This window comes from Camelus dromedarius, chromosome 4, assembly GCF_036321535.1.
Source record: "Camelus dromedarius isolate mCamDro1 chromosome 4, mCamDro1.pat, whole genome shotgun sequence".
Classification (NCBI taxonomy): domain Eukaryota; kingdom Metazoa; phylum Chordata; class Mammalia; order Artiodactyla; family Camelidae; genus Camelus; species Camelus dromedarius.
The window spans coordinates 75,178,659-75,205,565 of record NC_087439.1 but is presented as its reverse complement, the minus strand read 5'-3'; the positions used below and the strand labels follow the sequence as shown (position 1 = coordinate 75,205,565).

At 41.8% G+C, this 26,907-nt stretch overlaps 1 protein-coding gene across 5 annotated transcripts in view; it reads right to left on the bottom strand.

Annotated features, from left to right (window-relative positions):
• Positions 1 to 26,907, bottom strand: part of HECW2 (HECT, C2 and WW domain containing E3 ubiquitin protein ligase 2) — a 333,893-nt gene that overhangs the window by 102,553 nt on the left and 204,433 nt on the right. For all 5 annotated transcript variants that reach the window (XM_031452092.2, XM_064485134.1, XM_064485135.1 and 2 more), the window contains 7 exons: positions 26,001 to 26,095; positions 21,792 to 21,867; positions 17,470 to 17,639; positions 15,677 to 15,819; positions 10,972 to 11,072; positions 9,198 to 10,553; positions 7,925 to 8,020 (listed from right to left, as the gene is read on the bottom strand). In XM_031452092.2, coding sequence (XP_031307952.1) covers positions 7,925 to 8,020; positions 9,198 to 10,553; positions 10,972 to 11,072; positions 15,677 to 15,819; positions 17,470 to 17,639; positions 21,792 to 21,867; positions 26,001 to 26,095 — 2,037 coding nt within the window. The remainder of the gene's footprint in view (positions 1 to 7,924; positions 8,021 to 9,197; positions 10,554 to 10,971; positions 11,073 to 15,676; positions 15,820 to 17,469; positions 17,640 to 21,791; positions 21,868 to 26,000; positions 26,096 to 26,907) is intronic.

The following is a 26,907-nucleotide window of genomic DNA, read 5'->3' as shown; positions in this document are numbered from 1 at the left end:
TAATTTGTATAGCAACATACAAAAACAGCAGAGATCTATTCTCTAAACAGGAAAGTTCTTCATACATAGCTATTTCGATGTCAATTTTTTTTAAATTAATAAGCACCTTTCTCTTGAGCAGCTATGTGATCTCATAGCTTATCAACAGACACCATGGGTCTAATTCTAGAGCCCAGGAGGAAAACATGTTGGCTCCTGACCAGCTGTGGCATTTACTCTGGAGGTGAACGGAGCAAATATTCCAACAAAGCCCTTAGCGCTGGAAAGACCTGTGCAGTACATCGAGCCAGCCCTGGAGGACCACTGAGGGCTGCCTCAGCTGGGAGTGGAAAGACCTCTTTTTGTTGATTTCAGCCCATCATAATTTATGACAAATGGCAAGGGAAAGAAAAACTGGGCTGAGGAAAAATACCACAAGGACAACAAATGACTCCGTGTCACTCACACTCCAAGGTAACATCCACCCACAGAGAACCGCCCTGCCAAATCTGAGCTCTCTGGGCACAGCCACAATCCCATCAGCAGGCGTTTCCAAAAGGCCTCATGCTCAGCCTGCACCCGCTGGCAAACAGTAAGCCCATAAGGACATTTTCAGGAACCATTTTCCAAAACCGTCTGATCTATTCCTTTGTTTTGCTCCTTGCCTCGCATACTTCCCCACCTCAAAGATTCTGAGAACCAAGTATTCCCACTGCATTCCTCTCTCATCAGAGCCAGGGTAATTCAAGTACATATGTCAGATCAAATGCACATGGCAACAAATGGCCATTCCTTTTCCCAAGAATGTTTACAGTAGCTTCCAATTTTTTAAAAAATGTAGAATAGGTCAATTAGGGATAAAAACAGAACAGAAGCCAACTAAAGGAAGCAGAGAGAGACTTCTGCCAAACTCCCAAGATAAGGTTATAACTAAAATTTGGCTCTAAGTTTTCTGTCAGTTAAGGCAGAAAAGAAAACACACTGTTGTGTACTTTCCATTTTCTGACAAAAGAAAATTTAAAAAATTACCTTCAAAGATGAAACTTTTTCCTTGAAAAACTACTTAAGAATTTACCCCATGAAATGTGGCCTGTATGAGAGTCATATGATGGCAAATGAGGGGGAGGAGGTATCTCCAAATATATTCACCGCTGTGCCTTGCACACAGCGTGTAATGAACGAACAAATAATTTAAGTACTGTAAAGCTGTTAAAAAAGAATGATTCTTGCATTCACCTTCCACAAAGGCCAGGAATAAAGTTAATCTGTATTTCAATAAAGACATTTCTATGCAATGGGGAGAATAAGAAAACAAGGTCCAAAAATTTGCTTTCTAAGAACAGGGGATGTTGGATGCACATTAAGACTATCCCTATCAGAGACCATATGTTTAAGTTGAGGTTGTTATCTAAGTCCTCATAAAGAGAAGTCCTGTAATGCTGCTGTCAAGCGGACACTTGGCATTGAATTGATAAAGACTGTTGTGCCATTGGCTTCTTTGTGAATGGCATATCCACGCTTACCCAAGCGGTCAAAACCCGTCCATCAGGGCAAAGACAGCAGAGGCGCCTGGAGGAAGGCCAGCCCTCTGTCATCATCCATCAGTTACTTTGCAGGGGGAGGAGGGGATACGGTGGCTTTAATATCTTATAAGTTGTTTTTTTTTTTTTCTGGTGGAAGAGATAGTCTTTTTTTTTTAATGGAGATACTCGGGATCGAACCCAGGACCTCCTGCATGCTAAGCACGTGCTCTACCACTGAGCTATACCCTCCCCTCTTATAAGGTTTTATATCAGGCCTGGTTTGTTCTTGATTGAGAGGCACATGAGAAATTACTGCCCAGCATCAAAGCTTCTTTCATAGGTAATGCTAAAATCAGACAGGCGGGGTTAGAACACTGGGATCTTAGCATTTACTTCCTTGTCCTGCCACATTGTAAAATGGGGTCTATAATCAGTGTGCAGTGAGACTGAGAGCAATGTGTTAGGGTGTGTGTGTGTGTGTGTGTGTGTGTGTGTGTGTGTGTGTGTGTGTGTCTAGCGCACAATCAAATTGCAAACAGAAGGCCTATATCTGGCCACGGCTTTGTCATGCCTTTGCCACATGACCTTCAACAAATTATTACACCTCTACGGACCACAGTTCCTCTACCTGAAGAGCGAGAGGACAAAAGTAAACAGGTCTAAAATGACATGAATCTGCAACATGACACCCATGTCATTTCCTTCAGGTCAGTAAGGACCGAGCCATGTCTTATGTCCAGGCCAGAATTCCCAAAACAGACCCTAATTCATTAAGACTCTTGGGCCAGGGGCTTCAGGATCCTGAGGAGTAGGACCTGGAACCACCTGCCAACCCCGCCTTGGCCACTGCGGCTCCAGTATTACCTGTAGTGCATACTGGTCTTGCGCAGGTTTCATTTCCATAAAGAGCTTCATGGCAATGATAACATTTGAAAACTACTGTTTAGAGAAATGTTTCTCAAGGTGTGGGATTCTGACAGTGTGTGTCAGAATCACCGAGAGGATCAATAAAAATGCAGATTAGCAGGACACAGTCCAGCTCTTCAGAATCAGACTGTCTGAAGCCAGGACTCAATTATACACATTTTTAACAGCCTTCCCAGGTGATTCCTAGACACACTAGAGTTTGAGGAACACTAACATAAATTAATAAGGACTAAAACAGCAGCTAATTTACTGGACAAACCCACGGAGCTAACCCTGGATTTCTCAGAGGTCATGAAGTGTGGGCTTACCAGGAACTAAACTTCAGCCTAAGTACCCCAAACTTAAGTTCAGGAGCAAATGGGTGCTTAGACACCCCAAGACTCAAATATAATAGCCTCCCTTTAAATAGCTGGACAATAAGGGGAAGTCAGAGAGTTAGAAAGAGTGAAAATCTACTCCAAGGCCACTGTCACAGCATTAACTCCAGAAGCAGGGAGACAGAGCAGGGAAGGTCTCAGACATGTTTAACTTTTAGAATCGATGTATGTGGGTGGGGGTGGGGGTCATTCTTACGGCCCCTCTTTATCTCATTACTCTTCCTTCTCACTCCCTTCAAACTGGACCTTGGTCTCTGCTGGAAACCACCCAAGTGACCAGATGAAGATGTGAACACACTCAGTGCACACTGAGACTGGGAAGAAGGTCAACGTCTAGACAAATAGAATCACATATCAAGGGAGGCCAGCAATGAACTGTTTACGTGAATCGAAGGAGTGAGAGGACTACGAGTCGGGGACTGAACTGATTATTACTGGATTTGGAAAAATGAAGGAACTGAATGCTGTGAAGTAAATTTATAAACCCACTCTAGATATTATAATAACCATGGTATCTTCACTAAAATGGTGAGATATGATGAAGTTATAATGAACTAAAGGTGTTTTTAAGGAAAAAAATTAAGCTCTGTAATAGATGCTAGAAAGCAGTGTTTAAACAATTATTTTTTCCCCTTATTTCAACACTCAAGGAAGTGTGATACCATTTGTATAAGTCCAGAAGCCTTAAGTTAAACCTGTCTATGATCTGGGGAGTCAGGATAGCAGGTGCCTCTGCCCTCCAGGAGTGGGTAACAGAAATTAGAAGTGGGCACCAGGGGTCTTCCAGGCGCCGGTGATGTGGTGCGGGTTGCCCAGGCGGGCTCAGTTTGGGAGAATTCATCAGGCTGACCGTGCTCTTTTCCGCGTGTATATTACATTTGAATAAAAAGTTTTTAAAATCTCAAATAGCTGCCTATTTTGGACCTTAATATTCAATTTTTAAGAAAGTAGCTTTTTAGATTTAAAGTATGGATTCTTTTCTTTAAACTAATGTTTAGGTCCTAGAGAATAAAAGCCCCTAGCTTTAAACAGAGAAGAAATTTTATAAGATTAATTGTACTTTCCAGACTCACTGTCTTCTCTCAAACCTTCATTTCAAAGGATGATTTAATAACAAAAGTGCACAACTACAAAAAACGAGAACGTTCCCCTGTGTTTTTCCAGGCCTACCCATTTGAACCCACCACATCAGTTACACACTAGTCCTGAAGAAACCGCCAAGAAGCCTGCAGTCCTGCAAGACTGCACTGCTCATCAGTGGACTGTCCATCCTGAATCCATGCCTAATCCTACCCTTTTGGGGGAAAACCACTTTTCAACACTTTCCTACTATCTCCAGTGCAGCTATGGGTTAAGTCTCAATCACACTGGAGCCAATAAGAGAAAAATAAAGTAGTTTTTCAGAAGGGGTTGAGTTGGTCATTCTTTTTGTTGCTGTTGGAGGGGAAGTAATTAGACTTGTTACTTAATTTATTTATTGGAGGTACTGGAGGGTTGAACCCAGGACCTCGTGCATGCTAAGCATGTACTCTCTCATTGAGCTATAACCTTCTCATTTTTTTTCACTTATCTTTTTTTTTTTTAGTTTTAATATATATGTTTTATTGAAGTATAGTCTGTTCACAATGTTGTGAAGATTTGTAATGCTGATGACATTCCGTGGGCTTCAGTCCTGAACCGCCTCCAGCTGCCAGCCCATCAGTCACCTCAGAGTAAGAGATACAGCAGATTCTCAAGGCGCTCAGTGCATTTCATGTTCAAGTGACTTCCCTGCAAGGCTCTCAACAGAGCAACACCGCCCTTAAGACCTGGAGCTTTCTTCTTTTGTATGGATCATTAGAACATCTCTCAGCCAGCGGTTGGGGTTCCAGAGCCCATAAGGTCACAGCGCATGGTCCATGGCCTAAAGCTAGAGTAAGATTTTGAGAACCAACTGGTAGATAGTCATTAGGGCTGAGCAGTCTTTGTACTAAGTCCAAGATCTGTTCCCTGATCCCGAGAAAGGAGGAATAAGACTGGAAGAAAAAGTAAAGAAACAAGGAAAACTGCTTTACAGAAAGAGATCAGATAGATGTTCAGAGACTGAGGCACATCCCTGACACACAGACTACCATGCAGTAAGAGGGAAGTGGTGTAACACAGGACCCCTCTGAATCCCCATGACTAAGTCTGCAATCTTCAGAGACAAGCACAACTTGGCTGGATGGTTTTCCTCACTACCTGTTAGTACACAAATATTTTAAAGGTGAATATAAGCTAAAGTTACAATCATAATAAGGAAAAAGAAAAGAAAGAACCAAGAACGAGGGGTGGGGGATGGATCGAGCCCAAGGTTCAGTGCTTCAGTAGCTTGTCCTGCAGGTCTGGGGATAGGAGGCTACACCGAGAGATGCTTCTGAATCTGACACAGATGCTCAACAGAGCAGAACTGCCTGGGCCACAAGATCGTACCGCCACTGTGACCACTCTTCTTATACTCGGAGGGCCTCCAGGGGAGGGTTCTGCTAAATAATCTTAAGCAGGAAGGAGAAGAAAGCTGAGCACTTCTTGAGCCTTCCTGGGTCTGACTTCAAAATACAATATAATAAAGCTTCAGCGAAGCCCCCAAACTCTCTGATTTGCGCCTAAGTAGACAACACACCGCAATGTGTCACCACTCTGCTGATGACCGCACTTTCAGAATTTACATTCATCTACCTACACAATAGTCCCCAGCCTTCTAATCTTAGATCAGAATGCCTGAGATAGGAGAAACAATACTGGAGACTCCGTTTCAGCCTTTCCTAGTAAGGGATCTTACACAAGTTACTTGATTTATCTGGGCTTTGATTTCCCCATCTATAAAGTGAGAGAATCAGATTAGCTGGTTTCTATCCATCAATCTGAAAACTACAGATAAGGCCTGCTTGACCTACTTCACAAAATTGTTGCAAAAGAATTTTTTAAAAAGGCGTGTAAAAATGCTTTGTAAACTGTAAAGCACTTACATAAGTTTGAGGTATTATAATTAATAATGTTAAAAGTATAACCCTTAACCTCAAAATAATTCCGCCAGGTCACTTCACAGATGGACCAATCTGCACACTCCAAGCAGACACCCAGTAGCTGAGGTGCCCATGAGACGCTGTGTGAAGGCAGAAGACGCAAGACCAGGCGGATGCAGAATGCCACAGCTCTACGTCAGAGGCGTGGCCAGAGACAGGAGCAGAGCTGCCTGGCGGGCGAGGAAAGGAAGACAGAGAACTGGCTGACAGGGGGTGCGGGGGTGCAGCCAAGTGATTAAACAAATTATCAGAAGGATGAAGGATGAGATAGACTGGGAATAGGAGGGGGCAAAGCAGTGTGGGGACAGAGCTGATCAGTCATCAGGTATGCCCAGACCATAGTCTGTAATCTATCCATGGTAATATAAATCCCCAAATTTGCAAGTTGCATAAGAGGGAACAACTCTTAAGAATTTTCTTCCTGTTCATCAGAAGCTCATTAAATTGGTTATACTATTAAGCTGCTTTTTTTTTTCACTTTTGGCTATATTAACTTGTTAAAGTGAACTGCCAATTGTTTATTTTTTAAAATCCTAAAATGTATTCTATCTGGGCAATGCAAATATCAATGTTTAAACAACTACACAGAAATATCACAAATATTGGTCACAATTTCAGCAGGAAAGTACCTGTCTTCATGAAACACAATCTAGAGAGCAAAATTACAGTCCAACAAAATGCAGACCAAGTGGATGTGGCCAGGATGTTATTTATTCACACACTGATGGCATACTCTGCCTCCTTCCCAAGTGCCTGAAACTCTAAGTACTTACTCTTAAGCCACATACACATGTAAACAAAGCCCCCCCAGAATGCTCTCCTGGTGCTCCTAATTCATTTTTCTCCAATTATATCTAAATACTACCCTGGAATATTTTTCTTTTCTGCCTCTAATCTTTTCTCCAAGGGTAAACAATAAGGAAGTTTTTCCCCCCCCACCTGCTTAAAATGACACAATGGCTAATTAATCTCTTGGTTGATTTTTTAAAACTGTTTAAAATATGTTTCCTATAAGTAACCGCCCTCAATTATCCAAATATATGAACAAAGGAAAGATCTGCGTACGACAGAACTTCACAATGATCAAGCCAATATTTTAACATGCTGTACATAATGCCATTCAGCTTTTTTGGTCAGCATTCACCAAAACTAACCACTCAGCAGTTTAGCCTTTTAAATGCATATTACTCCCCCTTTGTGTCCTACCATTTTTAAAACACAGAGAGCCAAATGCATCAGTTTCTTGCCATAATGAAATACAAGATGGTGAGTAGAGAGGGTGAATAAGAAGGAGAAGCAATAAGGCAGAAAGATGTATTTTCCAATGTATACTTAAAAGCAGTATTTACTGAGCTTTATCACTGTTCATCGAATGTTTTACTCTCACAGAGTAATACTGCTTTAAGGAATTCTAGAAACTTAAGTAGAGTTTCAATTATGTCCAGGCTACGATAGGCCACGAGCAACACTCGTCTTTGAATTCAGGTTGTATAACTTGCCAAGCAGTCTTCTTAAGTGCTCTGCGTTTCTTAAAAGTGAAAGAAATGAAATATCATTCGAATTCCCAGGTAATCATCAGGCTTCCAAAAATGGTAGACTGATTTCTGAAATTAATACCACTTCTCTGGGTATCCCTAAGAAAAAAGCCAGAACCCTGTACTTAATGATTTAAAACACTGTAAGTGAATAAAAAGTAGTATATTACATAGAGCTAGGCTTTCCTAAGAGATCGTACCAATTTACGTAATAATAATCAGATTCATGCTGCCAATAGGCAAATTTTTAAAAAATTTCTATTATATCCCAATTGTCCACAACATCTGATCTCTTTCCCTGACTACAACATTCACTCCACCAGCATTATAGTATTGACTTTGCCTCAGCTGCCCTTTCATTTGGTGGAACGGTGCCCGGAGAGTCAGCTAAGCACGTTCCAGGCTGTATCTGCAAAGTCAGGTGGCAGCTCTCAGATCCCTTCCTCTGGGGGACTGGGCACCCATCCTTTAGGTCCCGTGGGTCCTGTCACCCTTGTACCCTTTGATTAAGGCGAGCCCCTTAGCTAGCAGGTCCTCACTTGGTGGGAGAGCCTCGTCCACCCTCTGGTACCGGCTAACATCCTGGCGCACTGAAGGCAGCGACCGCAGTGGCTGGTGGTCGTTGGCTTGAGAACCTAGGATTAAAGGTAAACAGTTACCAGGGGATTGCTTTCCCCTTAAATGTCAAAACAGCCTTTGTGAAAGAAACACCTAATGTAAATCCTGGGGCCAGTCTCTTGTCTCTCTTTCATCTCATTTCCCCTATGAGGACCCAGAAACAAAAGAAGAGAGCGGGAGGTGAGTGCTTAGTCAGAAGTGGGTCTTCTAGGGGGACGTCCGTCTGCAGCCATCCCTCCCCCTCCCCCGCCATTCCCCACCCTGGCCTCTGTCCTGGTCACACACCGATGCTTTAGGGTCACACGATGACCACAAGATAATGAAAGGAGAGAAAAAAAGATAGAGGAAGAAGAGAAGGGGATACTTTGGGGAGAAAAATACATTACAGAATAAGAAAGTCATTTCTATTTCCGAGCCTATGCTATTTAAGCATATGAAATGATCCTCAGGCTTTTCAATGCATCTGTAATAAAACAGTTTAAAGGGATCACTCTACTGAGCCACATTCATTGAGACATAATACAAATTTTCTGCGTAAATTTGCATCATCAGACACTCAAACAGCTTATTCTTAAGTGTCAGAGAGCATCACCTAAATTAGTTGATACTTCTTGGACTGCAGAAGGCAAACATACTACATTTAATGCAAAGCACATATTAACCTTCTGTTCTGCGGCTTCATGAGGTAAGGACTGACTTACAGGGTTCCTGAAAACCTCTATAGACAACATTAACATCGATGCTGTTGGCCTGTTCGGTTTTGTACCTACAAACCCAGGCCCCACCAGAGATCCATTATTTAGTTTTCCTCACACTTCCCATACAAGGGGAACTGACCCTGGGAGCACTGAGCGCGCTGTCACACGGCAGGCACATGGGCAGCTTGCTCCCACGCATCGGCCTTCAGGTGGACCTGGGCCACCCACAACCACAAGGCCACCTTCCTAAGGAGAGCAGGTGCCCGCGCTGATGCAGAGCCTCAAGATTCACTGTTTAAGTTTGAAGACTTCTACTGGACATGCCTCTTATTTCAGCAATAGAAGATCCATTAAAAAAAAAAAAGTTGTTGAACCCCAAGGTGAATTCAGCTAATATTTGACCTGCAGTGTTATTTGCACTGAGGGACAAAACCACCAGACTTCTCTCTGAGCACGTAAGCTTGAGCCAAGAGCCATGCTGTCTTCTGCATCCTACCTCCAGTGGCGCCCTCCTCCTGGGCAGTGGCCCCTTCACAGGCCCCTTGGGCATCCCCAGCACTGCCCTCTTCTCCGGGCTGGCTCTCAGCAGCAGCAGGAGCAGCGGCGGCTCCCTCCAGGCTCCCCCTCCGCTGCCAGACCTCCCCCACCTCCTCCTGGTCAGGTAAAGGCGCCGCTTCTGCCCCTGGCCCGTCCTCCTCTCCACTGGGCACCTGCACCACAGGTAAAGAACCGGGAGTGCACGTGGAATCCTGGGCCCCTTCGGCGGGGCCACTGCTGGCGGGCTCAGCTGCACAGGCTCCATCTTCCTCCTCCTGAGAAGAGAAGGCTGGGGTTTCAGGAAACCGTGCGCTCTCAAGAGATGAGCACCGTGTCTCCACCGAGGACAGCTGCGTGGTAACGCTCTCGTTGCAGGAGCTGTCAGCCCCTTCCAGGTCACTCTCTCCCTCGGGCCTGGTGCTGGCCTCGCTCACGCTCTCTGTCCTGGCAGGGTCGCTGGGTTCTGTCTCAGAGGACACCTGGGAAGGCTCAGAGCCCTGATCAAGGGACTCCGCCTCACTGGCGGCTCTGCGGCTTCCTCCCGACGTGTCAGTGCCCGTGTCTGCCCCACTGGTGGGCTGATCTACCTCTTGAGAGCCACACAACTCGGCGCTGCCCTGGTCAGCCCGTGGCTGAGACTCTGGGCCATTTTCACTTTCATCGGGGACCGGGCCTGAGGGTAAAGAGCCCTCTGCAAGCTCTGGAACATTTTCTGGCTTCTCCTCGAAAGAACCGGCTTCGTTTGTGGAGGCTTCCTCAGCCTCCGCTGGGTTGTCTTCTGGCTTTGCCTGAGATGTCAGGCTCCCCTCCTCAGTCCTTGATGCCCTGCTAAACATGATCAACCCTCCTTCCTCCTCCAAGGAAGAGGGGTACCCCAGGTCCTGCTGGAACTCGTGGTCTTCTTCATCTGAGTCGATATGAAGCATTGCACTGAGTCTCGTGTCGGTGGGAAAGCTACTCCTTAGTTTCGGAGAGGCTCCCACGGACCTCTCAGAGCAAGAGGCTGCGCCCGGCCTGGAAGGGCCGCTGTGCTCAACAGCATCTAAGTAGTCGTTGAGTGAATCCTGACGTCCCCTGGGAGGTGAGGTCCTTGAAGAAGTAGAGGTTAATTCTTCTGAGTCTATTTCCAGCGTAGAGCTAGTCCTGAAAGAATGCTTGGGGGTCCCCTCAGCACTTCCCTCCGAAACGGGTCCATTAGAACAAAGCGGGCTGTCGTGATGGCCCCCGGGCATGTCCTCCTCATCAGAAGGGCTTCCTGGGTCTCCATTCACAGTGTGGACCCCAAGTATTGTGCCAACAGCTTCTGGAGAAGCATCTGAAGGAGAAGACAGAGTTTATTCAGAGCAGTAATAACGAATGAACTTTTCATGTCCGATCAGTTTAAAGAATCCAGTCAGCCCACTGAGACCTCTGAACAGTATCAGCAACGTCCTGGGATTTACTACTTGCTACTGAGGGAGCACACATACTGCTGGTCAGTTTGACAGATGAGGTATATGTGTTCACCACTGCTGGAAATTCTACAGCCCAGTTTCCAAAAGCAGGCAAAATCTAAGAGATGTTTTTTGATAAACAGGCTTTCATATCTGCTTGGAAAACTTCAGTAGGTAATCATCTGACAGCTATTCTACGTTCAGAACAGGACACACACAACCCTGCTCAAATGCAAACTGACAACAGAGTAGGATTTAACAGGTTTTTCCTACAGTGATGTTTTTGTACAGATATCTCACCTTCATGCACAGAAGATGTAACCTCCACTCTGAACTGAAGGTACCCACTCACATGGTCAGCTGGGAGCCTTCTGCCAAGGTTGTAGCTGAGCATTTGATCACTGCAAGAGGAGAAATGGTTCTTTCATCCTTACTAACCTGCTGTCAGCCTTCCTCTTCTTCCCACAGGCCAACCCCCAATACCCATATATTTCTCTTAAAACTTTCAGACTCATAAGAAAATAAAAGGTCAAAGGCATGTTAGAGTCCAATATAATGTTATTCACTCATGCAAATGAAATACTTACAAACCTGGGGATAAAAGGAAATCTTGTCATAAGGAAAATTATCAGTAAAAGTACAAAATGCAGTATAATATTGTTATGATTTTTTTAAAGGACACTGATTTGCTCTCTCACTGGTAAGGGTGACCAGGAAAAGGGCATGTTGACAGTCATCAAGCAGCTGAGAAAGACCTAAAATTTTAGGTGTTTTTTGACTCAGGTAAAAGTAAAGAGGGCCTGGTTCCTTAGCACTTAGCACGATAGGAAGCTGGTTCTGAAGGGGCAGGCATGGGTAAGGACTGTCCCAGGACGGCATGGAGGGCAGAGGGCTACTGTATGCTGAGGAACAGGAGCTAGAAGCTAGGAGACAGCAGCGTGAGAAGAGGCCTGGCTCTGACAGCTGCTCCAGCTGTGTGAGGGGCAGGGGGCCAACTGAACCTCCCCTTCCTCATCTGTAAAGGCTCACTCTTGGCCTTCACTGTGGGGAAGCCTGGCTATGACTGATTCTCAGGGTGGCTCGTGAGCGATACTGGTGGGCCGTGGGAGAAGCTGGCCGCACCATCCGGGAGGGGTCTTGTTGCCACACCTGGAGGTGGGCTGGAGGGGACCACAACCTAGCCTGCCCAGGCTCTGCCCTACCTGGGCCCCAGGTTCAGGCCACCAGCCTCCTCGAGGATGAAGTTGTCGATCTTTTTCAATCCTGTGTTTATTTGTCAAAGTCAAATTCAATGGCATCATTTCTTGGTATGCAAGCAACTTTCATTCTGAATCTGATTTACTCTTAATTAAGGAAAATAATCAGAGGGTATCAAAGCACACCGTCTCTGCGCTCACACTGCCCTCTAGTGGCAACATCAGGAGGAAAACCCAGAGCCTCCAACTAATGTTTGCACCAGCGTATGGTTCAGAGCTTCTAGTCAGCTATTTATCATTAACCTGAATAATTATTTTGTTTGCTCTTCTCTGCCTCCTCGGTACAATTTTAAATAGATGTTAACCATTTAAAAGAACACATGCAAAATCTCAGTTTGGCTCTTACAAATTTCTTCAACTTCAAAGCAAGAATTTCTTAAAACAGTAAGATCATTGCCTTTATCTTTTCCTTTTTCTTCCCTAGGAATGTTGTGATATTTCTTTTCTTGATTGGTGCTTTTAAAATGCTTTGTTTCCCCCAAACTCTGATAAGGGTTTTGCAAGCATCACCTTGTTTAATGCCCCCAGCAACTCTGTGAAGCAGGTGGTAGCCCTGTTTTCTCAGTGAGGAAACTGAGACGGGGGAGGAGAAGTAACTTGCCCAAGGCCTGACAACTATTAAGTGACAGAAGAGGGATTAGAACACAGACACATCTGACACCGAAGCCCCCACTCTGCAGTCAGCAGATCAGATCTCATTTTATGCACACTTTCAGTGTTTCTCGACTGCTTTCAGTAGCTTGCATTTTAATGATACTTACTCATGGCTCATCTCAGTGCAGCCACTACCATAAGGTTCTGTCTACTTAAGCTGGTATTCAAAACATTTTTTTTCTGGGAAGGGGTATATTGGCATTTTTAACTATTAGGCGTTACAGATATGTTAAATGCTTTTACATTAGAGTGTTCAAATAATTCTATAATGACTGTAATCTGCATAACAGCAGGGGTGGCTTTTTCTTTTTCTTACCACTGTCTTCTCAGCATTTAGACAGTGCCTGACACACAGAGGGGCTCCATAATGCATGAACCCAGCAGCAAACTGCCTGGACCTGCTCTCAACCTGGTGGTTCCTCACCCATCTCTTTGGATATTCAGTCCTGGAATAATAAAATCTTCAATTTTTTTGTTAAAAATAAGTTGACCCTCCTCTCCTCCTCCCCAGCCAATAGAAGTCAAGTGTTGGCATGGATGATGAAGACTTACACAAGTGATGGGTTTTAGCTAGGCAGTAAATGTTTAGCAGGGATTCTAAGGAGCAAACAGGCAGCCATCTGTTTTGCTCACTATCATATCCCCAATACAGTGCTTAACATTTAGTAGTCACTATATGTATACACACACATATTTGTTGAATAAATTAACAAATGAGACTCTTTACTTGAAAAAAGGATTGTAAGGTATTAGTGCTGTTTATTACCCAAACTGATGAGACTCTCAATTCAACTACTCAACCTGTAAGTACAGGAAAGCCTCCCTGTTGGGAGATTTTCCAAGTCAGCGGTTTCATCCTTTGTCGAGTGCCTGTCAGGGGATTCACCTGCTTTTTTCTTCTTACCCAGTCTCATCTGATTCATTCTGCCTCTTGCTGGGATGGCTTACTGTGTACACTATATTATACATTATTATGATATACAATTACAGAGAGTAAGTGCCAAAGAACTCTCACCGGACTGAGAGAGTCTTTCACTAGTGTAATCAGAGCAACTGACAAAGCACGGGAAAGGGATGTGCCTTTTGGACAGAAGGCAGGCCACTCCCTGAAAATCAATGTCACATTCAAACCAATGCTCTCGAAATAGGTAATTACTAAGGAGTTCTAACTTACGCTGTAAAACCTCACCATGTAAAAACTTGAACTACTTCAGAGAGTTGCAGTCTACCAAACTCACAAGTAAAGAAAACCCTGTATTTTTCAAGATGTATTAATTACTTGATGGAAAGTAATAATCAGAGCAAAATAGATCCAGATGCTAACAGCTGATATACTAATATGTGACATCATATTTATTTAATCAAGCAAATCCCTAAGTATCAGGCAATGCTTTTAATGTACTTATACAGAAATGTTTTGTAATTCCAGTAGTTTACAAATTCATGATGGACTTCCTTCCAATGCACATGGAATCCATGACAGGCAGGACTCCAGGTGTCCAGGTCTTTAAAAGACTGAATGAAAAGCCAGCAAGTCAACAGCAGTTTCAAACACTGATAAGGTTTTATTTTCCCTTGATCATTCTTACTGGTATCCATAAATTGACACTTCTGCCAAGGGTCATAGATATTATGTAAATTATGTTATTATAATTACATAAACTAAATGATAGGTATCTTTCTAACAGTGAATTATCACTCTCCATAATATTTCATTTTCTATCAATCCTAAAAATAATTTTTAAAAACTTCCCAAAGAATGTTATCTCCACTAGAAGCAGTAACTGCTATCCTTAAACATAATTGTGATTTCCCAGTTTTATCAGATATTCCAGGCTGCTAAAATTTCAGCATAATATTTCTACGTCATGTGGGCAGGCTGGACCACAAATTCCATTGCCTCTGATGGCCAAAAAATTAGAATCTGTTAGTTTCAGATTTCGAAGAGGTCTTAGAGATCACCTAGTCTCAACACTTTATTTGTCAGACGAGGAAACCAACACCTGAAGAAATTGTGACTTGCCAAAAGAGAACAGCTAATTAGATACAGAGTGACTATGAATGATGGACCATCCTCACTTAGCTGGAGTAGTAATGCATTACTGCCAGTGCTTCGAGTGTTGCAGAGAAGCCAGGATTCTCGAGCAGACTGATCTGCTCCAGCACTTGCTTGCTAGCTTCAGATTTCTCATCTCTGAAATGGGTACAATCACGTAGTTACCTCCCAGAGCTGTTGAGAAGATTACATGTGCTAATGCCATTTACTGAGCTCCTGGCATAGAGTACAGTCTCGTCATCCTTTTTGTTTACTTTTACTTCTGTGACTACTGCTACAGCTACCGTCATCACTGCGACGGCTGCCCCGACGACTGCTACTATCATCATATGTTCATGATGATCTCTGAAAACAAAAAAGATACAGAAAGATGCCCCCCAGTGCTACCTCAGAGCACCTCCTGGGTTTGCTGGTACTTCCCATGTGAAAATGGGTACACCATTTATCATGAGGGGTGGAGGCATGTGATTTCTTAACTATTCACAGCTCACAAAAAGCTCACAGAAAGAAAACAGACATCAAATCACATTTTAAAATTCTCTCAACGAGTCATCTCTCGTTGCCTGAATGAATGTATACGTCTAAGAGCTCTACCGTAACACCTCAGAGTTTAGGTTTTGTTTTAAGTGGCCCTAAAATAAGGTGGTTTTGGAGTCTCAGGAATAACAAACTCCCTGGATGGGGTTAATCAGGATAGGGGGGTGTCAACCTGACACTAGGCTCCAGCTCTAGGGAGAGGATTGTACAGCTAGGTTTCAATGTACTCAAAAACGACCGAGCACCATGACTGTTTCCGCTGAAATGCTGATGGTAGGTACGTCTTGGAAAAGACAGAAAACCAAAGAAAGGTACATAATTAAAATAAAGTGGGTTTTTTTGTCCAGCACATTTTAACGAGTTTACAAGCACTTTCATTTTTTAAAAGAATTATGTTACCACCTCTTACCAGTAAGAAAAGTCCTTGGACTACACACTATCATTTCAGTGGCTTGGGTGGGAACTAATCTCAACAGGACCCCTACATGTGAGAGGTGATTACCCGATGGCTTGCCGCTCCAACAGCCTCTGGACTGGAATGGTTAGTTTCCCCAGAAAACGCTTGATGATAGGACGGCTCTTGGCAAATTTGTCTTTAATTTCAATTTCTAAGACATCAGTAAGGAGTGCAAAAAAGGAATATTTCTGAAAACAAAAACATAATATGATTCAAAAAAAGACAAATATGAAATTACGTACGCCAGCTTATTATTCTAGAAAATGGTATCTCTTACATCAGAATAACACAGAGTCCACACTGCTGGAAAAATCTGCAACTGCTGTCAGTCCTCTATTCACTCAGAGCCAGGAATCTAACCTGAACCATGTCTCTCCCTCCTGGCAGGGCAATAACCATGCAACCACAGTGATGGGGACAGTGCCAGCCAGCTTTACACTTGGGGGTCGCTAAGTTTATTTAGTCATAACAGTTTAGTTTCTCCAAAGGGCCGTGAAGTTCAGTAACCGGCTTCATGGAAGAAGCACTTGTTTGAATTACCACAGCTGAGTCCAAGCACTACTCCTGCCTCTGAACAGCTGGCGACATAAACATTTTAAGCTTCAGTTTCCTGATCACAAAAATGGAGAGATGACAATCTCATTCCTTACACCCGCTTATCAGGCTTGCACTGGTAACACAGTTAAGAACTTTGTAAGCAGTAAATGTTGGGAAAACAAAGTTATTACTAGTATCATCATTATATCCACTGTGTGCCTTCTAAGGGCTCATCTGGAGATAAACTTCATGTCTCCTAGGCTTCTAATGTGTTAAATTAAGTGGCAGGCCTTTAAGAGTTATTTACGATTTGGAGATGGTAAGTAGTTCTTCAGGAATAAGAAAACATGCCATACTTACGTGCATGCTTAAGTCTCAAATAGCCACATCTTCTCTCCAATTGGTTTTAGATCCCCTGAAGTATCTCCCTCTCCAATGAAATACTTGTATAACATTGTTGGAATATATTTTTGCCATTAAACATTTAGGGGATGACGTAATCAACTTGCAACTCCTAAGTCCCTACAGGTTTGCCCAGACACACTCACTACTGCTAGTGTGTGAAACGTGTCTTGGTTCCCTGAGAAATGGCAGGAGAACGCATGCTTTGCTCCCTGGATGAGAAACGATGTCTCTGTTCATTCTTGGACTTTAAACAGTTCTGGTGGGAAATGCCTTCACTTGATTCCACTGATGTGGTGCGCTCTGATGACAGGCAGCATATTGTAGCTGCGAGCAAGTCTGAATGCCACCAACACAATCTGCCTCCCCTCAGGATGGCGATCCTCCAACAGCTCGCTCCAGTAACCAAAATCCAGAAATCCAACAAACATTTGCCAAAGCCCGGAGGGAGAGAATATATGCCAGAACATACATTAATCTGTACTGAATATATGCTAGAACAAAGTATCATAATTTTAAATAAAAACAAGATCAGTATTATGGATTTTTCCTTCTGCCGCAGGCTACAATAGGGCTGCCACTGATCCTGTCCTTACACAATTTCGTTCCTCATGAATTTTTGCCCTGATTTTGATTTAAAAAAATATTGCATTTAAGTATCAATTTTGGACCCCATAAATCGTGCACCTGCAGGAAGTGCCTCACTTGTTTTCCCTGAGACCCAGCCCTGGCTAGAAGAAGTGTCTCATTCTCATTGTACCTTTCTCACAGAACCCCTAGACACCTCAACTACCTTGTCCATACCCACCAACAGCTCAGTGATACGGAGTCCAGAGGGAAGATACGGAGTTGGCTGGCTCCCTACCTGTCAGGCAGGAGGCCACCGACGACCGTCTTACCTCTCGGTGCCAAATTGGATTAGTGGTATTACTGATGATGGTGGACCTTCTCTCCTGCCCGTGGTGGGCACAGGTGGGGAAACTGCTCTTCTTCCCTGGCTGAATGGACATCTTGAGATAAGGGTCAGGATTGAAGAACATCCCTTTCTTTAGCCCAACTGCCCTAAGATCTTTAAAGAAAGAAAGAAAGAGAGAAGGAGGGAAGGAAGGAAAGAGAGAGGGAGAGTAAAGGGAACGAAGAGAAAAGATTCATATACTCTGATTAGAACAAGCAGTTCAATGACAATTTGCACTGAAATAATCACATGGGAAGCTCTGAACAGAAACGATTCAGTAAAACAATAACAAAAAGTAATCCACACTACGATTGCTTACATAAGTGAGGCCAAGTGGGTTATGACTAATTCCGGCAGGGAGGTCTCCTAAGAGGATGCAGAAATGAAGCCAAACTTTTACCACCATCTTACACACCTAAAATGACTTTTCCTGGGAACTCTTTTGATTCTAACATGTGCATCCTCATCACCTTTTTCTCTGTGGCTTGGCAACCAGCATTGCACACAATGTCTTGAGAGAAATACACTGAGTAAACAGTGTATTTTTTTAAAAAAAGAAAATCAGGATGTTCCTTCATGAGAGAAAAGTGAAACTTCTACCTACACATATGAAATGACTTTAATTGAGGATGAAACTTCAGAGCACACATTCAGCCATATTTAAAATATCATATTCTACAAGTGAAATGAATGTTAGGGAAACACAGGAGACCAAAAATTTCTAAAATTTGAATGCTATCTGCTATATTAAATAATTGTGAGGTTATTTTTCTCAACAGCCTGTTAAGTAACTTAAATATTTGATGAAGGTCCCATAATTCATCTTAGATTCACTAGTCATTATTTCATACTCTGCAGGAGAAGGAAAGAAGAGAAAAGATTCAAATACTCTGATTATGGTCTGGCTAAGGTCTGGTTAGCAAAGGGACCAACACTTTTAAAAACAGTTAAGCAAAAGGATAAAAAAAAAAAATGTCAGGACATAAAGCGGGCTCCACTGGGTCTCCAATGCCTTTCTGAGAATATCAATTTGAAAAAGGTTGGCCTGAGAGCTAAGTGATCTTGAAAGCTTCTGGAAGAATAGACTGTTTCTAGGTAACTTTCTGCAGTTATGAATAGTGTAGGGAGGTTCTGATCACTGGTTCAGAAAGAAATTCTGTGGATAGCCTCTGAACCTTCAAAGACCTTTGGATTACCCAGACCAGCTGGAAGAGAGAGCCTTTAGAGTAACCCTACATTTTAAGAGGTCACTAGGGTCATCCTGCTCAAGCCCATTCCTGAAACAGAAAGTCTTTCTTAGAAGGAGTGAATCTGCCTGGGGTTGTCCTTAGAACCATATTCTCTAGCGAGCACTCCCAGGAGGTGGCTCTTCAATGGCCAACAAAAACTCGTGGCCTAGATACGTGTGATAAAAACAGACCAGGACTGTCTAATGACTCATAACCAGCAGCAGAGGGAGGCAGTCTCATATGTCAGAAAAGATTGAAAAATTCAACCAAGAGGGCCTTATGTTAAGAACACAGTGTGAAATCCAGTAAGATCTTTGATCTGCAAGCCAATGGGAGAAGAGGAAGAAGAGGAAAGAACTAGACGGGCACTTCAGAGAAGCTGCTGTAATCTCATTAGCCTCGGAGTCCCTATTCCTGGCACTTCATAAAGCATGTAGTCATTATTAATACAGAATTTGCATTTTCCTGTCAATTTAATAATACTACATGTTTTCACTTGGCTTTATTTGGCATAAAAAGCTTTGAGAGAAAAATGCAATTTACGTATTTATTGGCTTACCTTTCTTGATTGTGCTCGCCTCGGACTCAAAGACAAAAGAGCGCTATTTTTTAGGTGTTAAATCTACTCCTCAACAAGGGATTTCTTTGCAGTAAATGAGGAGTAACAAGCCCAGAAATGGGTGCCATGAAGCCCGACAGAGTTAAATTATTCATGCAAAACATTCCTTTGATCAAAAAGCATTCACCAGAAGATTAAGCCACAGCAATGAAAGATGTCACTGTTAACCCTTTTCTACAAGGGACACCATACAAACAAATCTTCATTAATAAATACAATAAACTACCAACTATTTGTAATCTGATTATTTAGTTCACTTTATCCATCTCCTCTTCCCTCTCTCTTTTATCTTTTATAGATTTTATTGCTCATAAATATCTATATCATCTAACAGACCAGAGGAGGACTCAAAGTCACAAAGGTGTGACACATTAAATATCCTACTTTAAAGTCCTACTTGGAGACGAGGTTTAAGACATTCATCAAAACAATTTTTGTCTTAGCTGTAGAGTTCGTTATTTGTATCCCTACTTATCCAAAGATAATCACGAGCAGAACATTTGCAGACATTCTTCAGTGCTTACACGCTCTCTGTCTTTATTATCATCCACTGTCAATATGCTACAACCAGATTAAGAATTAGTTTTTTAGAATTACCATTATAAAACTGCTTTCATCTTCTATAATTTTTAGCCATTTCTGTACATTCTACAAATAGCTGATTATCTGGTAAGAAATAAAACCCATTTTCAGTGGCCAGCCTCCATGTATTGAGGTAGACGTTGGAAAAAGTTGTATATAAAGAAAAAGCACTTGGCTTTACCCCAAAGCTTATTTCCTGCTTTTTAGGAAAATATACTGGTATTTTCACCTTCTACAAGGTCATTGTCCCACAGTGATTTAATTAACATCCTCTCTGGAGTCAAAATCAGTCTGTGTGTGTCATATTTGGAATGGTGAGGATCACTTGAAAGCTTAGGGGAATGCTTCTAAACAGAAGAAAACCATGGTATGGTCAAAACAAAGTTTTCTGAACCACAGAGGTTGGCTAATTGCTCCCTACCTATAAACGAAGGGCTTCTGTACCTCACCCTCTCAGGACTACAAAGGTCTAAAGCACAGGGAGCCCGCTGTACTGTTTTCAGGAGACAGACAGACAAGGGGGTCGGCTGAGGAGTGCTGTCACAGGCGGTGGTATTAAGTGCTTTCCTAAAAACCCAGATACACTTAAAACCCTGAGGGTTCCAACCAAAATATATTTATTGGCCAAATTTGAACTATAGGCCACCATTTTACAACCTCTGAGACTTGCCAGAGAACCAAAGCAAAAATGGTTTTCATAGTAAGCAATCTCATCCTGGGGAGAAGAAGGAACATGCCAGAACAGACAAGGATACCCGGAAAGCTGCGGGCCAGGAATGAACTAATGCACACACCTCCATCATATGTGATAATTGTGTATCATGGACACGTCTTTTCAAGATCAGTCCTCTCTCAATCTTGAGAACATCTATTTTCTTTAACAACACTTTTTTGCAGCTAAGAAAACTGAATCTAATTTAAATTTCAGAAGCACTAAACCAATGGAAAAATGAAAACTAAATGTCTTGCAGTTATAGACATCTGTTAGACTTTATTTTATATGTATTGTAGGACTGTTGCCTGTTTTAAAAGTCCATTTCAAATACTGATTTTCTTAGAGTATTCTTGACTTTTTGACTGCCAATTTCTTTAAAATCAGTGGCTTTCAAACTTTTTTGCAGCGACCTATGTATGAAATACATTCACTCATTATATACATTGTTAAGTGTGTATATTTTTGTGTGTGAAAATTTTCAATTTGTGTAAACTGGTTTTCTATAAAAAATATTTCTCTTTGGCAGTAAATTCTGATTTTTTTCTATTCCTTTTTTAACTGCTAATTTCAACTAAAGCAATCTTACAAACCACAAATGAGTTCCAATTCACAACCTGAAAAGCAGTGCTTTAGTTGGTTGATAAACATACAAGCAATTAGAATATTACACTAACCTGAAAATAAACAACCAAAAATTGCTTTATCCACTTTCCAGTGTTTATGTGTATTCCTCCACAGAAATAAGATTACCCCTTGGCTTTTTTCCCCTAGTCTCTAAATTTTTTCCTTCTCTAGAGGAGGTAAGTACAAATTGTTTTCAATAATCAAAGCTCTACAGTGGGTTTAGCAGATACTACATCACAGTTTTTTTTTAAGTAACTATACATTGTTATGGTCTTTTTATCACCAGAAAACTTGCTAGGAGAAATAATTTCTGAGCTTATATCAGTAATCTAATTTTATCATGGTAAGAAATACACTTGAATTTCTAAAAGTATTAACAAAAGAAATAAATAACTAGTTCATATGTCATATATGAGAGTCTGTAGAAAGATGCAACTATTCATAACTTTGAAATTACACACCTCCAAACTGGACATCATGAGTAAAGACATCCTTACCTGACAATGTAAAGCTAACAAGTTTCCGAGAATGCTGATTTCCTGAAGCACCGCCTTCCATGCCTTCTGCCCCCATCTGCAGAGAAAAAACACATACCTGAAGTTTCATAGGAATATACCTCTCAGTCTTCCTAGGAAGCCACATATGTTTGCAAATATGATGATTTTTGTATCAAACATGTCTTATAATATATGTCTTCTCATATGCTACAAATATTGGAATCAAGACACAAATGCAGATTCTCAGAGACGAGAGAGAGGGTCTTACCTAAATTGAATCTTTACCCAAAATGCAACCAACATGAGCTTCTAAATTTCCTGGGATATAAATCAACCAGTTTTATGGTCTTTTATTTCTTTGATAAGCATATAGTTGACATGTAGGAAATGTACTTATATTTACTATTATGGCATTAAAACACTCACTTAAGTTAAAAACCAAACATCAAATTTCTTCAGATTTATTAGGAAAACTAAACAAGTGATTTATATCACTCTCTTCCATATATATTTAGAATTCTCCTCTCTTGCTAAACATTCCTGAGTGACCACGTGGATGTCCCATCGCCCTTGCAGGCTCCTAGTTTATTGTGCTACTGGTACACAGCACGTGCTATTAGAATTAGCAATAATTAGAATTAGCAACGCTATTGTACTTATTATTGTACTCGAAAGATTTCGTAAAAGTAGATGCATTATATCTCACTTGAAACCAGTCATTTATAGAGCACATAGCAGAGTAAGTCTTTCTCTCAATTCATGTACAATTAGTGCTCAATTTATGGTACACAAGAAAAAAAGGGGTTTGTGGTTCTCTAAAAAAGAAGTCCACAGTACTGTAAGAGACAGAATGGAAGGCAGGATATTTCTTGAATAGTTAAGAAACAGAAATCACATTTTAATTCTAAAATTTAGATTAAACCCTTTCATTTCACTTTGTGGCACTCCCCACCTCTTTTAAAAATCATACACCACCAAGAGATAAAACATTCATGAATCGAAGCAAGGTTGAGGAACTTCAAAATAAATTCCATTCAAACTTTGAAATATAAATTTTACTTCCTTCTCTACTTCCCATACCTTAGTGAAAACTACTTTGTGTGACACTTTAACTGCCTCCCGATTGTTTCACATGTCATTTACAATATACTAGGGTACCATCCAGGCATCTTATATTTCCTTCCATCCAGATGCAAAAAATAGAACTGGAGGAAATAACTGAGAAACCCTATAAGGAAGTGAGGTGCCACTCAAATCGTATGGTCTCCTTTCTCACATATCTTTTCGCAATCAATCAAGAATTGAAAAAAGCTGCATCTTCTCTATCATTTGCACTTTGACGTCATTGTCATTCATCAGAGTACACAGTGATATGTGTCACTTGGAACAGGAAATCCTTCGCTTCAGGGACAGATAAAGACGCCCATCACTCACTGCCATGTATTGTTTCCACACGGGTTGCTGCTGAGTTTAGTTTTCCTGGATTGAATCCATGCAGGGAGTTTATGTAAAAACCTCTCTAAACACTGAGTGCAGATGTGTTTATTACCACTGAAGTCCCTCTCTCTGGCGGTAAGGTTTAGTCTTTCCTGGCTTTATTGTCAGGAAGGGTAAAATTGAATTCTCAGTATTAGTTCACGTGAGCGTTTCACCACAGTTGTCATAAAGGACACCGTTTATCTGTGAATTCTTACTATTACTGTAATAGCAACATAAGCACATTTACTACACATCAACTGTACGCAAGAATTGTTTCACATTAGCTTTCTGTCAGATCGTGAATTACATTTTACAAGGAGTGTCTGTCTCAGGTGTCATCTGCACTACCTCACTATCTACCACTTTCCAGCCCAACGGTGTGTTTGGTGAAAGCAGGACGAGACAGTACAGTGATGCTCTCTGGCCAGTTTGGTGCTGTCTCTGCTCTATTTAACCCGGGAATGATGAGTCAGAGGGACACAGCACATTATAATAAACCACATGGACTTGTGGAGAGCCAACCCAGTGTCATCAAGCATTAAAATATGGTTTCTATTCTTTGCATCTGGTCATGGAAAAATCATACTAAGAAGGCTTTTTGAATATCAATGTTGTCAATCAGTCACAATAACTAAACACATGTCACATACCTAGGTGACCATCATGCTGTCACATAAACACAGTGCTCACCCCACAATGAAAAGTCCATTGGCACAGCCTCTCGATAGTGGATCCAGACCCAATATCTCAAGCGTGGTTGCAAATCTATTGACCACCCATTCCATTAGTCAGCCTTTGAACCAAAATATTCTACTATGATTGCCAGTGATGTATCTGTGAAGCTTTTAAGACGCTCTAAAGCCTATCTGAAGCAAATTTTAATTATCTCCAGCTATCCACAGGCTTTGAGAGAATAATCTCAATGTAAAAATCAATGGAATGAGATCAATGCTCACCAGGCTGTAAGCTCCTGCTGTCATCAACGATATCTGATCACAGAAATTGCTCAAGTCTAAGAAAATCTGAATCTAGAAAATCATGTTTGGAAGCTACTATCTAGTTTCACACACATTAATTTTTCTAAAGTTTTATTATAAACAGCTCCACTTTTCCAGCTTTGTAATTTTTCTTTTTAGAATATTAATTTTAGTATGTTTCAGTGCTTGCTATGTGACATGGCAGATTTTGAAGTCAACCGTTATTATTCTCTTTGTGGACCTTCAAAGTCTTACATAGTCAATGATGGTTTTTGTTAACATTCTATACTTTGTTCACTACAGTGGGAACTCAAATATAATTTAAACATGAGCAGAGTACTTAGATATTGACAATTTTGCACATATTGTTCCCTCTGCCCGAAATGTTCTTCCCTTCCACTCTTCACCTAAGTAACTCGTACTCATCCTTCGGATTGTCCTACAAACATTGTCCACTCCTTCTTCTAAGGCCTTCCTGATCAGGATGAATTCTGCTAGCATGTGCTCTCATAGCCCCACTTCACTGCCCCTCATACAAATGATCACTCAAATAATACTATTTAATTTAATTGACGTCTCTTTCCCCAACCAGATGAGTGAGAGCGAGGACTATGTTTTTGCTTATCATTTTATTCCCAGTGGTGGGTATAATGCCTGCCACAAGCAGGCACCCAGTGAATATTTGTTTAAGTAAATAAATGAAAGGGAAAGACTGCTTGATATAGCATTGGTGAGTCAGACAACTTCAAGATGCCATCTGCAGAGATTACTTTCTGAATTTCAGGGAGTGAATCTGTCCACTTGCCTATTTCCAAAAACACATCTATCTATAAACGTGTACACACATACGTTATGAAGAGTGTATATTGTGGGAGTCAATATTTTTCTTCTATACTTTCACAACCTGATTTTTATTAATGACTTATAAAAATCTCAATGACTTACACACTCTTAGACTCTAAGAGTCTCCCACAACCGTCTGAGTCCAACCACCCATGTACAATGGAGTGCATCTTGTGAAGCTGCTAGATTCTAAAGTTAGTCAGTAAAGGGAAAAATTACAAAATTGTGAAAAGCAATCCTTAAGAAAGTCCTACGTTGGAAATGGACATACTTTCCTTCAAAAATCCAACACAACCAGTTTCTTCCAAAGCTAAATTAGATCTCTCTTCAGTCGAGGACCTGGTGAAGAGGTTGGCTTCCACTGAGTGGCCATGTTGCACCAAAAACACATGTGGCGTCTTTAGTCACTAGAGCTCAACTCAGCATCGAGAGGGACCGAGCACCAAGACTTCCTGAGCGAACAGCACATTCATAATCCATATCTCGTACTCTCCTTGGGGTGACAGCTTGTTAAATTGACTAAACTGTTACTTTTCTCTCTTTCACTACTGAGTTCATGTAAATTAAACCCATGTAAGATGCAAAGCCACCATTTCCTACTAACTGGCCACCCAAAGTTCAAAAAAACCTTCTGCAATGGGCACTCACTAATTTGCTTCATGAGTGGGTTCCCGGAAGAACTGCCTATATACAGAATTGTTATAAATCAAGTCATATTTTTCCACTTATTTGTATTATATGCTTAGGGAAACCATTCTGTAAGTTATTTCCTTTCCCAAAACGGCGCCCCCGCTGTTATGTGTTTCCTTTCTCATTGTTCCCAGTAACCGGGCCAGAGCCGCACTGGCAAAAATAGAAACCAAGGCCTCAGGGACTGAGGCTGGAGGAAGCCTGCATGAGGGGCGCTCACCATCACCGCGGGGTTCTTCACCGTGATGCAGGGGGTCGTGGCTCGCAGGGCTCCACTAATGCCGTGGTAGTACTTGAAACAAATCTTTATCTCCGCTGCAAAAGGATTGGAGAAAAACAGTAATTTATACACTGAAACAAGTCACCTAGGCATCACCTCTCAGAAAATCCTACTCATGAGTCTAAGGGACCCCCTTTTCCCATCAGAGGCAGCAGATTATACCAATGCCTGTTTGATTTTATATGCTTCTCTGAAATTTCTAAGAACAACCCAAATATACTAGAAAAATAGTGCACAAAAACAACACGCCAAAATATGAATAGATAGTGCACAGATTGAAAAAAAAAGACTAGCTGCCCTTTACTGGGTGCTCCTGCTGTACCAGACACAGTGCCACGTCTCCGCTCCTGTCACAGCAACCCTGGGAGGCAGAAGTTCCTGTCTCCATAGTGTAGGTGAAGTGCTGGGGTTTGGCAAAGGTCAAACAGGAAATGACCAAGTCAGGACTCAAACCCTGTCTATCAGATTCCAAAGCCTTCACTCTTAACCTCTACAGTATAGACAGACTGCAGCCATTGATGGAAATACAACAAGAGCAGTCTAACAAAGCAGGAAAGAATGCTGTAGTGGATTGCACTGAGAGGGTCTGGGAATCTGTACGATTTTAATTTTCCATGTACTTAAATGCCGCCACTACACAGGGATCCAGTTTAGGAAACACCAGTAAATTTGTATCTATATTTCCACAGGTGTGTATGTGTGCATGTATATATATTGTATGTAACTACAGGGGTGTGTGTGTGTGCATACATATATACGTATACATATATATATATGTATATACACACTATATAATTTGAGCTTGATAAAAAGCAATACAAATGCCAATTATTGTTTTTGGAAAGTA